Source organism: Pangasianodon hypophthalmus, chromosome 9 (genome assembly GCF_027358585.1).
Source record: "Pangasianodon hypophthalmus isolate fPanHyp1 chromosome 9, fPanHyp1.pri, whole genome shotgun sequence".
In the NCBI taxonomy this organism is placed as follows: domain Eukaryota; kingdom Metazoa; phylum Chordata; class Actinopteri; order Siluriformes; family Pangasiidae; genus Pangasianodon; species Pangasianodon hypophthalmus.
Genome location: NC_069718.1, coordinates 9,452,687 through 9,468,397, shown reverse-complemented (window position 1 = coordinate 9,468,397; position 15,711 = coordinate 9,452,687). Strand labels below are relative to the sequence as shown.

General features: G+C 36.4%; 2 protein-coding genes across 2 annotated transcripts; one reads left to right on the top strand and one right to left on the bottom strand.

Moving 5' to 3' along the window:
• The first annotated feature begins 1,682 nt into the window (after positions 1-1,682).
• Positions 1,683-6,859, top strand: nkx2.5 (NK2 homeobox 5). Its single transcript, XM_026918882.3, has 2 exons — positions 1,683-2,177; positions 4,181-6,859. The coding sequence occupies exons 1-2, from the start codon at positions 1,850-1,852 to the stop codon at positions 4,786-4,788; spliced, it is 936 nt and encodes a 311-aa protein (XP_026774683.1). The 5' UTR covers positions 1,683-1,849; the 3' UTR covers positions 4,789-6,859.
• Positions 6,860-10,067: 3,208 nt separating this feature from the next.
• bnip1a (BCL2 interacting protein 1a) lies at positions 10,068-14,572 on the bottom strand. The gene is made up of 6 exons (XM_026919545.3): positions 14,417-14,572; positions 13,340-13,432; positions 13,166-13,257; positions 12,807-12,911; positions 11,436-11,554; positions 10,068-11,094 (listed from the first exon to the last, which is right to left on the bottom strand). Exons 1-6 carry the CDS (start codon positions 14,489-14,491, stop codon positions 10,898-10,900), a joined length of 681 nt encoding a protein of 226 aa, XP_026775346.1. The 5' UTR covers positions 14,492-14,572; the 3' UTR covers positions 10,068-10,897.
• Between the last annotated feature and the right edge of the window lie 1,139 nt (positions 14,573-15,711).

Sequence of the window (15,711 nt, the reverse complement as noted above, 5' to 3'; positions counted from 1 at the left end):
CATTAACTTTACATGTTGATGTCCATTTAAGCAACATCCCGCTTTCCTGCATGTAGACTGCTGAGATCCACTATTTGTTTGGGGTATAATTGGCCTGACCTTTATAACTAGGCTGCTGTTGGGTGGATGTGGGTGGCTGCTGGTTTGTTGTCATCTGTTATCACATCCTGATAACAGTCGGTGACACCGCGATCTGTCGGTGAAGACAGTTGGGTTTGTCAATGCAGGTTTCAAGTTCCAGCACTATGGCATCTTGGAACACACACTCTCTGAAGAATCTTCTCAACCCCCGGTTTTCCTGAAATAAACGTATTTAAAAAAAAAAAAAAACAGTTTAACGATCAATAACTTTTGAAGTTAACGCTTTTCAGTCCAACTGTCCAAAATAGTATTCAAAAACTGTACTACACTATACTCTAGCTTGAGATAGACTTGATACTATAAGGACTCAACAAAAAGTGCAAAACAGTACTTAAAAGCTTTATTCTACTATACTATACTATACTATACTGTACTATACTATACTATACTATACTATACTATACTATACTATACTATACTATACCATTTGTGATGTTTTGCCAGGACTTGACTGAAAAATATTCCTTAAATGTTACAATACACTATACCATACTGGGCTTTAGGACACTTTTGGAAAGGACTCATCCTTCAGTGCAAAAGAATCCTTAAATACTCTACTCTACTACACTATACTATACTATACTGTACTATGCTGTACTATACTATACTCTACTACACTGTACCATACTATGCTGTACTATGCTGTACTATGCTGTACTATACTATACTCTACTACACTATACTATACTACACTATACGATACTATGCTGTACTATGCTGTACTATACTATACTCTGCTACACTATACTATGCTGTACTATGCTGTACTATGCTGTACTATACTATACTCTACTACACTATACCATACTATACTATAGCTTTAGCCCACTTTTGGAAAGGACTCATCCTTAGTGCAAAACAGTCCTTAAATACTCTACTCTCTACTCTACTACACTCTGCTCTACTATACTCCACTATACTGTACTGTGCTCTACTATGGCATCACTGCGTCCAATCAGGGATTTGCTCATTTGAATAATTCCCCCACATGCTTAGCAGTTATAACAGTTAGCATGTCGATCTGTTTAAAATAAAAGTTGCTTTTCAATTTCCTCTTTATAATTAAGTGTTTGGAATGTTTTTGCTGTAATGTTGTTAGTCATGGTGTGCTGGTTTTGAGATGTGTGAAATCTCTAGTTCCTGTGTAATGTGTGTATGTGGATGGAGTGACAATTGCTATGTGAGGAATATGTTTTAATTCTATGCTTTAATTCTAAGCATGCGGCTGTACTGCTTTGGTACTATACTATACTATACTATACTATACTATACAGTGACAAAAATAAATGAGATGTCTAAAAATGTAATCTACATTTTTCCCCAGATAAAGATTATTAATAAAAACTAACGAAAGAAAGAAAGATGCCATTAATAATATCAGTCACTTATGGGAGTAGAACAATTGGTCGGTTCGTGTGCATATATTTGCTGTGACAGTGCATTTGTAAATTACGGCGTCACGGAATCTGCATTAAGCCAATCAGATCCCTGGAACCTTATTACGCGTTAAGCCCCCCTTGCTTACACACAGCACTCACTCCTCCGCCCTATAGGACCCGCGAAAGAGATGTTTCAGGGGTCGATCTGAGCGACTGAAATTCAGCCTGGAGAAATATCGCTGGGTCTCCATGCAGTAAAGACGCAACGCGTCGCCCTGGTAAATGACAGCAGGGGCACTCGGACGTGTTTGAATAGGACTTGCTGCCACATGGCGATGTTTTCGAGCCAAATGTCTTCCACTCCCTTCTCAGTCCGGGACATTTTGAACCTGGAACAGAACCACGAAGACATGGTCTCGCTGGAAATGTCGCTCCCCACTTCTTCCTGCATGATGTTCAAACCGGAGCCGTTCGTGGACGCGGTGAACGGAGCCGCGCTCTTCGCTCCTGGAGACGAGCAGGACACTAAAGCAGGACACTGTGACAGGAGCACGTCTCTGGACTTTAGTCCTGCCTTTTATGGGAAGAGTTTCTTAGAAATGGATCTAGCCAAAGACGCAAAGTCGGACGACACGCTTGATGCCAAAGAGAGAAAAGGTGATATTATATGAGAAGTATATTGTATGTGAATGAAAAGCTTACTAGGTCACAGAAATGCTAACTAAAATATTTAGAATCTCGCATATATTCTGTGTTGGGCAGCTGTACAAAGTTGGACGGAATTATTCAAGTTGTTTAACACCACATAATTTATTCAAAAGAAAAAAGTATTATTATTATTATTATTATTATTATTATTATTATTATTATTATCGTTATTACCACCACCACCACTACTACTACTACTAATAATAATAATGATAATAATAATAATAATAATAATATGTAAACCTATTGTTTCTATCCAGGTATTTTGGTTTCCCACATTATCGCTGTGTCCTTTACAGCACGAGGCTCCACAATATCTTCCCCTCGCTTTTTAAAATTTATTATTATTATTATTATTATTATTATTATTATTATTATTATTTTCGATTGATTTTCCATGTTGTTTGTCAAGGTGCTGGCGTTTATAAAAAGTGAACTTGGTAATCTCAGACTCAAATTTTCTCTGCTCCACGGAAATGTGTTTATCTCAGTAATAATTATTTCATGTCAGAGTTACACTGTTATGATTACTACAAGTGAACATTTGTGCGCGATTTATAATCTTTCCCAGAAAACTCATCCAAACAATTTGACAAATGACCAAGGAGGCTGATTTCGCAGTGTCAGCATTACTGCATCCAGATTCACCCAGTAACATTTCTCACCGTGAAGCAACACTTCAGCTGCTGAAGCAACACATACACTCAGTGAATTAATAGTGGAAATTTTTGAATGAACTCTTACAGTAGCTTTTGCCTAAAATGTTGATTAGGGCTGAGGGTGCTCTTTTTTAACATCAGATATGCTGAAGGTGTTCAGTCACTTCTTACAGAACTGCAGCATTGCAATACCTCTTATTGTTGAATTAATAATTACAGTGGTGAATTAATAAACTCTCAATGAATCACTGAACCCTTAAAAACTCTTTTTTTATTTATAAGAGTGTAAGGACAGCCCTACTCTCTATCTGCTGCCTTAGTACATCGTTATAATATAATATACCTCTATAGGTAATAATTTATCTTTATAACAGTTACTACAATCCTGTAGGTGTTAATTCATCTTTATAACAGTTATTATATGATGTAGGTGTTAATTCATCTTTATAACAGTTATTATATGCTGTAGGTGTTAATTCATCTTTATAACAGTTATTATATGCTGTAGGTGTTAATTCATCTTTATAACAGTTATTATATGCTGTAGGTGTTAATTTATCTTTATAACAGTTATTATATGCTGTAGGTGTTAATTTATCTTTATAACAGTTATTATATGCTGTAGGTGTTAATTTATCTTTATAACAGTTATTATATGCTGTAGGTGTTAATTTATCTTTATAACAGTTATTATATGCTGTAGGTGTTAATTTATCTTTATAACAGTTATTATATGCTGTAGGTGTTAATTTATCTTTATAACAGTTATTATATGCTGTAGGTGTTAATTTTTCTTTATAACAGTTATTATATGCTGTAGGTGTTAATTTATCTTTATAACAGTTATTATATGCTGTAGGTGTTAATTTATCTTTATAACAGATATTATATGATGTAGGTGTTAATTTATCTTTATAACAGTTATTATATGATGTAGGTGTTAATTTATCTTTATAACAGTTATTATATGCTGTACGTGTTAATTTACCTTCAAGGATTTGGCTGTTATTAATTGGCCACTGAGCAATAACAAACCACATTATCAATTTAAAATAATAAAATAACAATCGTCTCTGATTAGTTTGGATATTTTATAGTATAGATTTTCAGTTTTATATAAAAATGTGTATTTAATGTATTTATTGTGTGTTTAATGTATTTAATGTGATTCAGATTTTGGCAAATTTTGGATTGAAAGGATACTTTCTCTGCCACTGTAGGAGACTACCGCGTAAATCCAGCACCCCAGTAAATAAATAAATAACTAAAATCAGCGCACCTGTGTCGTTTCAGAGAAGCTGCGTTCACCGGAGGAGCGGCAGAAACCGGATGAGGCGGAGCGGCCCGGGCAGCGGAAGCGGCGGAAGCCGCGCGTGCTGTTCTCGCAGGCGCAGGTGTACGAGCTCGAGCGGCGCTTCAAGCAGCAGAAGTACCTGTCGGCGCCCGAGCGGGATCACCTGGCGCACGTGCTCAAGCTGACGTCCACGCAGGTGAAGATCTGGTTTCAGAACAGGCGCTACAAGTGCAAGCGGCAGCGCCAGGACCAGACGCTCGAGATGGTGGGCGCGGGCCCGCCGAGGCGCGTGTCCGTGCCCGTGCTCGTGCGCGACGGCAAGCGCTGTTTGGGAGACGCCGCGTCCGCGTACAGCGCGTCATACAACATGGGGATCAACCACTTCCCTTATAACGCCTACCACAGTTTCGGGAACGTGAACTTCCCGAGCGCCGGAAACACGAACTACACGTGCAACTACTCGGCGAGCGCAAACGTGCCTCCGGTGCAGACGTCACCGTCCAGCGGTAATTACGTGAATTTTGGAGTCGGGGATCTGAATAACGTGCAGGCGCCGTTTCAGGCCAGCGGCGGAGTTTCCTCGTTACACGGCATTCGGGCCTGGTGAAGCAAACTCTCACGGCCAGGATGCACAGGCGACTTGTTGTGAGGCAACACTGCCAGCTTGAACTGCACGAATGGTCAAAAACACACACAGTATTCTTACCGCTTCAGGAGAATTTGTAAATCAGTGTTTATGCAGTTTTGAATATGTGAACTTTCAAGTTAATCTATTAAATATTAAGGGAGGTTTTCAATTCATTAACGGCTGAAAAAATGCAGTTAACATATACATATACAGGCCCCATATTTTTTAATTTATTGTTTTTATTGTTCTGTAATGGACAGAATCGGAGTGTGTAGAGCTCTCGTCCTTTTCCTGTCTATATACTCTTAGAAAATTCAGAACACTGAAGGGTTCTCGGTTGTGCTTCTGCTGCAGATTGTACACTTTCACAAATAAAGATACCAGACTGTACTTCTCCCTTGTAGAGGTGGGACCAACTTTTTTTTTTTTTCTTGGGAAGTTGCATGTGCTTTAATTAGCTATTAGAGTAAAGCTTTAAAGGTCCATCAGTGGTCCTTAACTATATAACTTTAATTATTTAATTTTTATTGAGGTTTCCAGGTGAATGATACACAGTAAGGGTGCAAAACCTGTCCCCTGGATTGTACAGTTTGGTGCCTTTATTTCTGGGAGTGGAGATCTCTCGAGTGTTTTCCTACCAGAAAAGGTCCCAAATTATGCAATGAACCCTGGAAGACCCTTTTTCAACCCCTAAGAGTGTAGCCACAGCCATACTCCATATTTTCTGCGTCAAAAAAATAAAATGTAAATAGCCAGTAGCAGATATTATCACATTTTTCTGCAAAATGTATGGGAATTCATTCGGTATACTTTTTTTTTCTTTTCTTTTTAACGTCTTTACTATTCACCAGTAGCCCAGGCCATTTAGTCAAAATTGTATAGGTTTTTTGGAGGAAAAAAAGAAAAGAAGAATGAAAAAGAACATTTTTTAACCCTATACATTGTTTTTTTCAGTGTGTTGTCTAGATAACACATGATAAACTCGATTTTCTGTGAATTTCTTGTCACTAGAGCCATACATTTATGTTCATATTTCCTTCGGCGTATTTTCATAATTAGTTTAAAAGCTATTTATGATAATATATCGATATTTCACTGTAGGGTTGGAAACTCGACACTCAAGAAGGTTGCCAGGAGAATGAAATTAACACATGGATAACAACATCTAAGCAGATCTTCAAAAATGTATTATTATTATTGTTATTTTTTTCAGAAATAATATTTTCGGAATGAACACAGGAACTAAAACTATAGAAGTAAAATAAAAAGGAGCACTCTCTGGTTAAGGGCCTGTTAAGGAGAGATAGATCTATTTATTAAATGAAGAAAAATACATTTGATATTTACTCATTAATGCTCATGGGTTATAGCAGTACCAGGCTCATAGGTGCTAAATCTCTACATTAGCTATCTTTAATTAACTATAGACTGTAACTTATTAGGGACTATCTCATAAAGGATTAATGAATGGTTTTATTTGCATTGTATTTGTGTACATTGTAAGGAAATGAGAGGATGCAGAGTGAGGAAACGTGCTGGGGATGTTGCCTCTCAGAGCTGTGCATCACGTGCACCAGTCCTCCTCCTGCTCACACACCACTGTAGCGACATTTCTGCTTCTGCTGTCAACTCTGCTTTTGACTTAAATGTGGTTTGCTGTATTTTTTTTCTTTTGTAGAACTGTAAGAAATATAGCCTAACTTAATTCTTACGCGTGGTTTAAAAGGCTATGTTTAGAAATGTGGCGTTTTTAACGAATTCAGCTTCTGAAAGATGAAAACTTAGTGAAAACACCAAAGCCGGACATCCAAACACATGCAACAGTGTGAGTTTATGTTTGCTTCTTTTGTTTTGTTTTCATATCATATTTTTGTTCTCATATGAGTTTGACCTGGGTGACCACTGAAAGCGGACCCACACTTGAAAAGTGATAAAAACACACACTATGTGTCAATACAGTCGGCTGTCAGTGCAAAGGTTTCCATACAGTCCATTTCTGTAGCATGATCTGTAATCCTGTAATCTAAAATAAACTCGATGGGAAAATGGAATGATGATTTGGTTTGAAGAAATTATTATTATTATTATTATTATTATTATTATTATTATTATTGTTGTTGTTATCATTATTATTATTACTATTATTATTATTATTATTATTATTATTGGTTATTTTCTGATTTTCTGCCTTCGATATGTGTTTTCAATGTAAATATTATAATATATAAATATTTTATAATATTACCGAAACTATTATAGCTACTATATAAATTATTATACTATATAAACTATAAAAATAGTTTATAAAATAGCGACTACTACTAATAGCTTACTACCATTTATTCTATTTCGGTTATTATTATTATTATTATTATTATTATTATTGTCGTGCGTCATTTTCAAACGTTGATTCCTTTGTTTTTACCCAACTCTTCTTCTTCTTCTTCTTCTTCTTCGTCATTTTCTGTCTTCAATAGGGATGTATATTGTACATTTTATATATATATATATATATATATATATATATATATATATATATACATACTATAATACTAGTACTACTATTTATTATTATTATTATTATTATTATTATTATTATTATTATTATTATTATTATTATTATTATTATTATACATTCTGAAGTGTGTGCCTGGGTTAATGGTTAAAAACCGGCCTCTCCATTAATAAAGATGAGAAAATAACAGCACACTTTCCCGGACAGACTTCTCCACTGTGTTTAGAGTCAGCCTTCAATCTTTTCGAGAGCTCATTACAGACTTTCATTCAGTAAGCTGTGGGTGGTAATGACAGCTTTATAGCTCCTTCAGGAATCGACCATCAGTCCGACTTCGAAAGCCCTCGGTTTCTTAACCGGAAAGAAAAAAAACAAACCTGGAACCTGAAAAGCGCCTAAAAGGACATAAATCAGCGTCCTGCAAATATTTATTTGAAAGTCGGAGAGCATTAGCATGTTTGGTGGATCGGGTGAAGCTGATGTGACAGCTCTTCCTGTTAAAGCGTCCTGACCCACAGCACATGCTCCACTCACTGGCGTGTTACCATTTCACTGACTGATGACTGGAATTAAAGCAATACATCAACACTTTATCCTCCATTTGCATTCAATACAGTATTGGTAAATCTCACATGATAACTTGGGATTTAGATTTGTCATTAAATTTACTATTATTAATAATAAACATCCATTGCATGACACTCCATAGGTCTTGGATAATGACTACCTCTCAGATTCCCAACCCTGGTCCTGGAGTAAATGTGCTGGACCAGGAGTACTCCAGGACCAGTGCTGGAAATGTGTGGACTACCTGAACATTGCCTACACAGCATCAGGGTTGACTGACAGCCCAAAAGTGTTGTGCTTAATGTTTAAAATGGCTCAATTTGCTTAACACAGAAGCAAAGGAGACAGCAAGGTGGTGTGTAGTGCCAGGGAAAGGACAGACAGAATAGCAGCCACTTCACATGAGTAAGCGATGGTCCTTGTACATCTCTCTAGTCTCTCCACACACGTCAGGAGACACTCGTGTGTTTCTTTTCCAAAACTCTGTACACATAAACAAATGAAGGCCTGCATGTAAATCTGAATGACTACTCTGGATGTACAAAATGGCAGCCGGTTCCTGGGCCCTGACCAAATGAGAGTATTTTGAGGGAACGAGCGAGGGAGGGCGACAGGAAGGTCACACAGGCAACAACGGGCCACCAGCTCTCCTAGGCGTTGAAAAGAACAAGGCAGATAACATGGATGCATGAGCCTAAAAATAACAGGCCTTGTCTTGCTCTTCCAATGGAAAGAGTAAGAAAAAGAGAGGGAGGAAATAAAGGAAGAAAGGGGGTAGGGAGAGAGTAAGAGAGAGAGAGAGAGAGAGAGAGAGGGGAGAGAGAGAGAGGGGAGAGAGAGAGAGTGCATGTGGGTGGTGGTGGTGGGGGGTTAATAATCAGCTCTTCCGACTCTTATCGGAAAAAGGACAGAGCTGCATGCCTCTTTATCTCCACCGTTAAGATTGTGTCCTGGGCTTTTTTGAGCTTTTCTTCTCCTGTGCTCCAGCAGAACTGCCAGCTCCACACTACACAGGGAGGAGTTTAATTCAGTCGGAGCTGTGTGTCGCACTGGAGCTGTTCATCTGACAGCACACAGCTTCCAGTGCCTGCAAATAACCAGCAGCTCAAAACTGAGAGGCTATGAAAGAGTTTCCAGGAGACCAGGAGAGATTCAAATTTGACTCAGACTAAACTCAGGGATAGACTTCTAAAAATAAAGTTTTATCATGCACTTACATTTACATTTATACACTGCCTGAGTGTAGCACATCTAGCTTTTCAAAATGCTTTTTTTTTAACTCTTAAAATCTGTGATGCCCGCCATGCCATTAAAGATCGTGTCTTACACGTTGCATAATAATTTAGGATTTATTTGCTTTAGAGACTTTCTTTAAATTGCATCTTGTCACAGAGAGCTGTAGCTTACTGGGAACAAGTTTAGTAGTAATAAATGTTTGGGGTTTTTTTGTTAGTATTATAAAATGTCATGCCATTGTTTTCGCTGTTTGATTTTCCAGGCAGAAGTTAGTTGTAGCATACTATAAACAGCCTTACAGCTTTCACACAAGACCTTATAAAAATTCCTACATTTTTATTGACTGTTAAAAGGAATATACATAACTGGTGCAAAGCCTACCAATATGGGCTACATGCAAGAAAGTGCCCTCTAGGTGCTCCTGCCCTTTTTTATTTTTTGCCCCTGTCACTCGGAGAGCCTGTGTCTACACCTGCCTCATAAGGGTTTATACTGTATATCCAAATTCTTCCTCGTAGAACAGCTCGAGTGCCTGAGCAGGCTATTTCATTACGGAAGGCACAGATTACTTCCTTTCTAAATATCACTTGGTTGGGAAAACTCAGATATTATGCTTAAAATAAATTTTAAAAAACAGTAATATAAGTGCTGCAGGACACACACACACACACACACGTCTTACTACTTGTTAGCTCGTTCCATTTACATAATTATTAATGCAGCTACTTAATCCTATGCCTACACATAAACATAACCCTAACTTCAGTAACCAAAAGGTATCCTTTTAAAATCAACAGTTTATGTAAAAAAAAAAAAAAAAGCCAGTTTTCCTCATTGCAACCGGACAAATGTCCTCACAAGGCCAAACCTGTCAGATATTCCTATCCTTGTGAGACACTAGGTCCCCAGAAGATATTAAAATATATAACATAGATACAGATATAGAAACAGAAACTCCACAATGCTAGTAACCTGGAGGTGGAGCTGTGAGGCAGTAACACTACCCACTGTACAGACTTTGTTTAAAATCTCTTTACGTTCCTCTTAGGATCCTGAGTTACATGGTTTTAACCAAATTAATGGATATGACGTTTTCAGAAAAGGTCAAATATCTGCAAATACATCAGATTTACATTAAATGTTGGATTTATTTTTGATATATATTTGATGTCAGTATTTAACAAAGATTTTGATTACATATCATAACTGTAATTGGAGGTGAAGGTTAAGGAGAACTAAAATCAAATTCTCATATTAAAACAACATTCTTCAGTGATAACTCCACAAAAATACATTTCAGACTTCTCATAAACTCTTGAGAGCGTTTTCAAAAGTAACCTTTCAGCACTGGCTGACAGTTAGTAAGACTTTGTATTGAATGTGCAATAACACATTATACAGCACTAATACATAACAACATAAAGACAGGTGACAATTATTAGTCATTTCTTCAGGAATGAAAATATAAAACACAAATTAGGCAACCATGATTCAGTCTTCAGGTACATTACATTGGCGTTACCAGCACAAGTCGGTCATCAGCTACTTTACACTTCACACTTTATAAAAGTTAAAAGTGCATTTTCTTCCTGAAAAACCACACTGATGCTTTCCCTGATACAGATTAAGGCAAGCGTTGGAATAAATATAGAATTGCAAATCACCACTGACAGAACAGTTTAGTCCAACATTAACTTAACTCTGTAATCGGAAAACTGTCACATGGAAACTGATTCCGGATCCTCGTCGGATTACACCAAATGCTCCAGATCAAAGGAACGGGAAGAGTCTTTTCTTCAGAATATACAGGACAGTGGCCAGAAAGAGTGCCAAGGCCAGGAAGATGAGCAGTTTGTCTGTCAGTTCACGTCGGTTATATTTTGTGATGAGTTTTCGTCCCAGCTGAATGGTCCCTGTCATAGCCTTAAACTCTTCATTGGTTTCTTGAACCGTTCTTGATGATGTGGCTATAGAGACAAAATTATTATTATTATTATTATTATTATTATTATTATTACTAGTAGTAGTAGTAGTAGTAGTAGTATTTGTCTCTGAAATAGGAGTGACTCAAGCACTTGGTGTGTGTGTGTGTGTGTATGTGTGTGTGTGTGTGTAGTTTAAATATATTAAGGTATTTTATTTTATATATATTATTTTAGTGCAGATCTCAATAAAAAGAGCAATCCAGTCAGTCTAATAGTGATGTCATGAAAGCATGAACCAGGGTCTTTTGTATCTTTTAGATCTCTGAGTATGAAAAAAGCTTGGCTTGGAACCAAGGGACTAGATAGACGAAAATAGTCCTTACCCAGAGTGCTTATGGTCTCCTCGCTCTGCTTCACCTGCTGCGACATCATCCTGCTGATGTTCATCAGGCTCTCTGTGATGTCGCTAGAGGTCTGAACCAGGCTCTCCTTCGTCACCTTTCTGATTGGAGGAACAAAAGAAATCAGCTAAGCCAAAAAAAAAAAAACAATAAAAAAAAAAACACCATTCTCCACTGATTCATAGCTGGTGCTATCACCATCACTATTACCAGGTTTTGACTGGATCACACCTTTTTTTTTTTCTTAAATATAAAATTATATTGCACTTGTATGCTGCTTCGAATAAAAGTGTCTCCAAAACGAATGAATCTAAATGTAAATACAATGCGGCCTGTTTAGTTAGGAAACTGGTTTTAAATAATGTATTCAACAATGATAAGTCTTAACTCAATAAATATTTGCCAGTTTTTAAATAGGATGATTAAACATGAATAGTGCCAATGTGAATTAGCAATGATCGCCCTCTACTGACTAATAATAGTATTACAGTTACATTTATGAGAACAAACATGACTGACTAGATTTAGTTACAAATTTTAACATATAAAGATATTTAAAGGCTTTTAATTGAGCATTCCAGAAACCCTTATGTTTTTCCCCATAACCCTGAGTAAAATCAGCCCAGACCTGCATCACATTAAAACCACTGCGAGTTAATTAGCATTACTACAGTCACTGAAACCATAAACCAAAATAAAATAGCATACGAAGGAAATAAGTAAATAAGTAAGCAAGTAAGTAAGTAAGTAAGTAAATAAGCAGATGAATTATTTTACTTTTTTTTAACTTGATATCTATAAAAACAAAATGAACTACCAAAATAAAAATAATGTTCAACTTTATTGTCATTGTGCAGAGTACAAGTACAGAGCCAATGAAATGCAGTTTTTTGCATATCCCAGCTTGCTAGGAAGCTGAGGTCAGAGCGCAGGGTCAGCCATGATACGGCACCCCTGGAGCAGATGTGGTTAAGGGCCTTGCTCAAATGCCCAACAGCAGCAGCTTGGCAGTGCTGGGGCTTGAACCCCAGACCTTCCGATCAGTAACCCAGAACCTTAACAGCCACCACTGCCCTAAAATAATGCTAAATTTCTAATGATTAGTTAAAATTACATCAACACCAGTAAATAACTAACTAACTAAACAAATAAAGAAAGAAAAACAAAAAACACCTAATTGTAACAGTGGACTTAAAATTATATTTTTCCGTATCCGATGAACACGCACACACACACGCACACCAATATCCTGAACATGAACTACTTTAGAACCAAAAATAAAATTAAAAGAAAAAGTCCTATAGTAACGTCCTATAAAAGGTCAGTGTTTTGGATATATCTCTTAAACATCACCTCTGTCTTGCAGCAGTGTCACCCACACTCAGCAAATCTTCTTTCTCCAGTTTATCAATCGCCAGATTACTGGCCAGGTTGGCTTTCCTCCAGGCCGTCTGGTTACTGCAAGAGCGACAGATCTTTACAGACAGAAAGTATTCACGCCCCTGAACGTTTCACTGAGCATTACAACATTTCACTGAGCATTACAGTCATACACATTACCTATGAGTAAAGGACTTGTACATTAAAGTACAATTACAATATAAACCTCGGAATATTCAGGATAGGAAGGAAAACGTCCTCGGCTTAGCGCACACACACACACACACACACATAAAAAATAAGGCACGCATTATCCAGTTCATACTCCCGACCTGAGCATCTGTTTCCGATGACCCTCCACCTGTCTGAGCAAAGCCAGCTTGTCAGATTCTTTATCCTGCTCCTTCCCCATTTGCTCCAGATCCTGGGATGTGAGTTGTGAAAGTTAGTGTAGGAACACAAAAACACACTCCTGTTCTCCAGAAAGCAACATCTTGCTACGTCACCTGGATCCGCTGCCGAAGACGGACGAATTTCTCCTTCACTGTATTGTTGAGCTCTGTTAGTTTAGTGTGTGGCCCAGTGCATTCACTGATATCCTAAGACAATTCAGAAAACACATCATTATATATATATATATATCAAATACATTCAAAGGGATTTTTTTAAAAACACTTTTTAAATATTTTATGGTTTTATACACTCATTGCATTTATAGTTTTATATATATACATATATATATATATATCATTTAAAGATTATTATTATTATTACTACTATTACTGCTGCTACTTCTAAAAGACGCACCCCATAGAAGCGTTTTTTTTTTTTTTTGGACATTTTCCTTATTTACTTGTTGAAATAAGTGCATTTATTTATTTATTTTTTAACATTAATTTAATTTATATATTTTATTTTAGGATCATTTCATAAAGAATTCAATTATAAAAATGATAACATACAAATACAAAATTTTTATATTTATATGGTTTATGAGTTTTTAACATTTTTACATTTTTCTTATTTTTCTGATAGGAGAACACAGTGATATTATTATTATTATTATTATTATTATTATTATCATCATCATAACATTCCTCTCTGTGTAACTAGTTATTTATTTTTTCATTCAATTGATGTACCTTTTTCTTCTAACATTTGTGATGATGAAGATGCTGATTATTTTGACATTTTTCTTATTTTTCTGATAGAACACAGTGATATTATTATTATTATTGTTGTTATTATATCCATTCCTCTGTATAACCTGAGATATTTAACTTTTTCATTTAATTCATGCAACTCTTTCTTCTTGCATTTGTAATTATATCATTGTTGTTGTTATAGTTGTTATATGTAATCAAACATGTTATAATTCTATAATTATCTGCATGCACACACACAAAGAAATGAAGAGATTTGAGTAATTCCCATTGAGCAGCTTGTTGCATCACTGCAGACCAGGTCAGATGTGTGTGTGTGTGTGTGTGTTGAACATACGCAAGACAGCCATTTACATGCAGATTGTAAAGTCACATCACATAAAAACACACAGAGCCAGAGAACACGTGTCACAGCCGTACCTGTATCAGAGCTTTAATTTCCAGATCATATTTAATAATCTCCTGCTCACATATTCGGACGTGGACATCAGCCATGGCTGCTCAGCAGCGGGAAGTCTTCCGGTGTGGAGACCAGGCTGTATCCCAAACCACTGCCTCTCGGAATAGAGTTAACTACATAGGGAGTATGAGCCCTCTGTCTTTCCAGAGGTAGTGAACTTACTGAGAATAGGGCATCGCTCGGGACTCTGCTATATTCTGAGTCCTGAACTGATTACTTCCGGAATAAATAGTGAGCCCAAAGCAGTACGCCACAACAGCTTGCTTTAGTGGCTTTCATTTTAGCACACTATTTAGTGCTATAGTAATGCGATTTGAGACACGCCCCAACGCAAACAGGCTCGCCTGCGCGGATAAACTGTGAAGCAAGATACAGCGAACAACTACAAAACCGGAAGTACCATAGCAACCATTAACTTTCAAAATAAAATTTTCTTTTACACACACGCACACACACACACACGCACACACACACACACGCACACACACACACACACAATTATAGAAGAATTATATTTTTAGAAATAAGAATTTGCCTTAAGAATTCTCTCTCTCTCTCTCTTTATATATATATATATATATATATATATATATATATATATATATATATATATATATATATGTATATATATGTGTGTGTGTGTGTGTGTGTGTGTGTGTGTAATATAACATAATATTTAACATAATATTTATAGAATTCTTAGGGCTGTAAAATTCATGATCAAACTCTTAAGGCAGTGAATTTGCTGATACCCCTGAATCTCCTATTAAACTATGCTATACGATACAATGCGGTACAATACGATACGATTTAGCAGCCTCAATCGATATGTTTTTTTTTGTTTTTTTTTTTTTAGCCTCGATCAATATCTGATCAATTTTGTTCAGAATCTGAGTAGGTCTACCGTTAATTCCCGAATGACGATGAAGAGAAGGACTATTTAAAGTATCAGAGTTACGGTCAAACGTTTTACTGGCCGATTTACACATTAGTTTAAAAATATGATTTTTTTTTACAGACTAGTTATTTGTCCTTTATTGATAATAATCAAATTGTAATCAATTGTAATCAATAAAAATAAATTTATGATTGTTGCCTCAATACATTTCAATCATTACCTTTTAAATTGATGCATCGATCCAAATTGTCTGACTGTTACACCCTTAATTGCTACACTTCATCCCATAGCATATTAAAACTGTTTATACTGTAACATTTATCACATTGTTTTTGATGATTATTTTACATATAATTG

Coding starts and splice junctions, on each gene's coding strand:
- nkx2.5 (XM_026918882.3), top strand. CDS start 1,850: ATGGCGATGTTTTCGAGCCAAATGTCTTCCACTCCCTTCTCAGTCCGG. Junction 2,178..4,180: donor TGATGCCAAAGAGAGAAAAG/GTGATATTATAT, acceptor GTGTCGTTTCAG/AGAAGCTGCGTTCACCGGAG.
- bnip1a (XM_026919545.3), bottom strand. CDS start 14,491: ATGGCTGATGTCCACGTCCGAATATGTGAGCAGGAGATTATTAAATAT. Junction 13,258..13,339: donor GTCTTCGGCAGCGGATCCAG/GTGACGTAGCAA, acceptor CTCACATCCCAG/GATCTGGAGCAAATGGGGAA. Junction 11,555..12,806: donor GACACTGCTGCAAGACAGAG/GTGATGTTTAAG, acceptor TCCTCCAATCAG/AAAGGTGACGAAGGAGAGCC.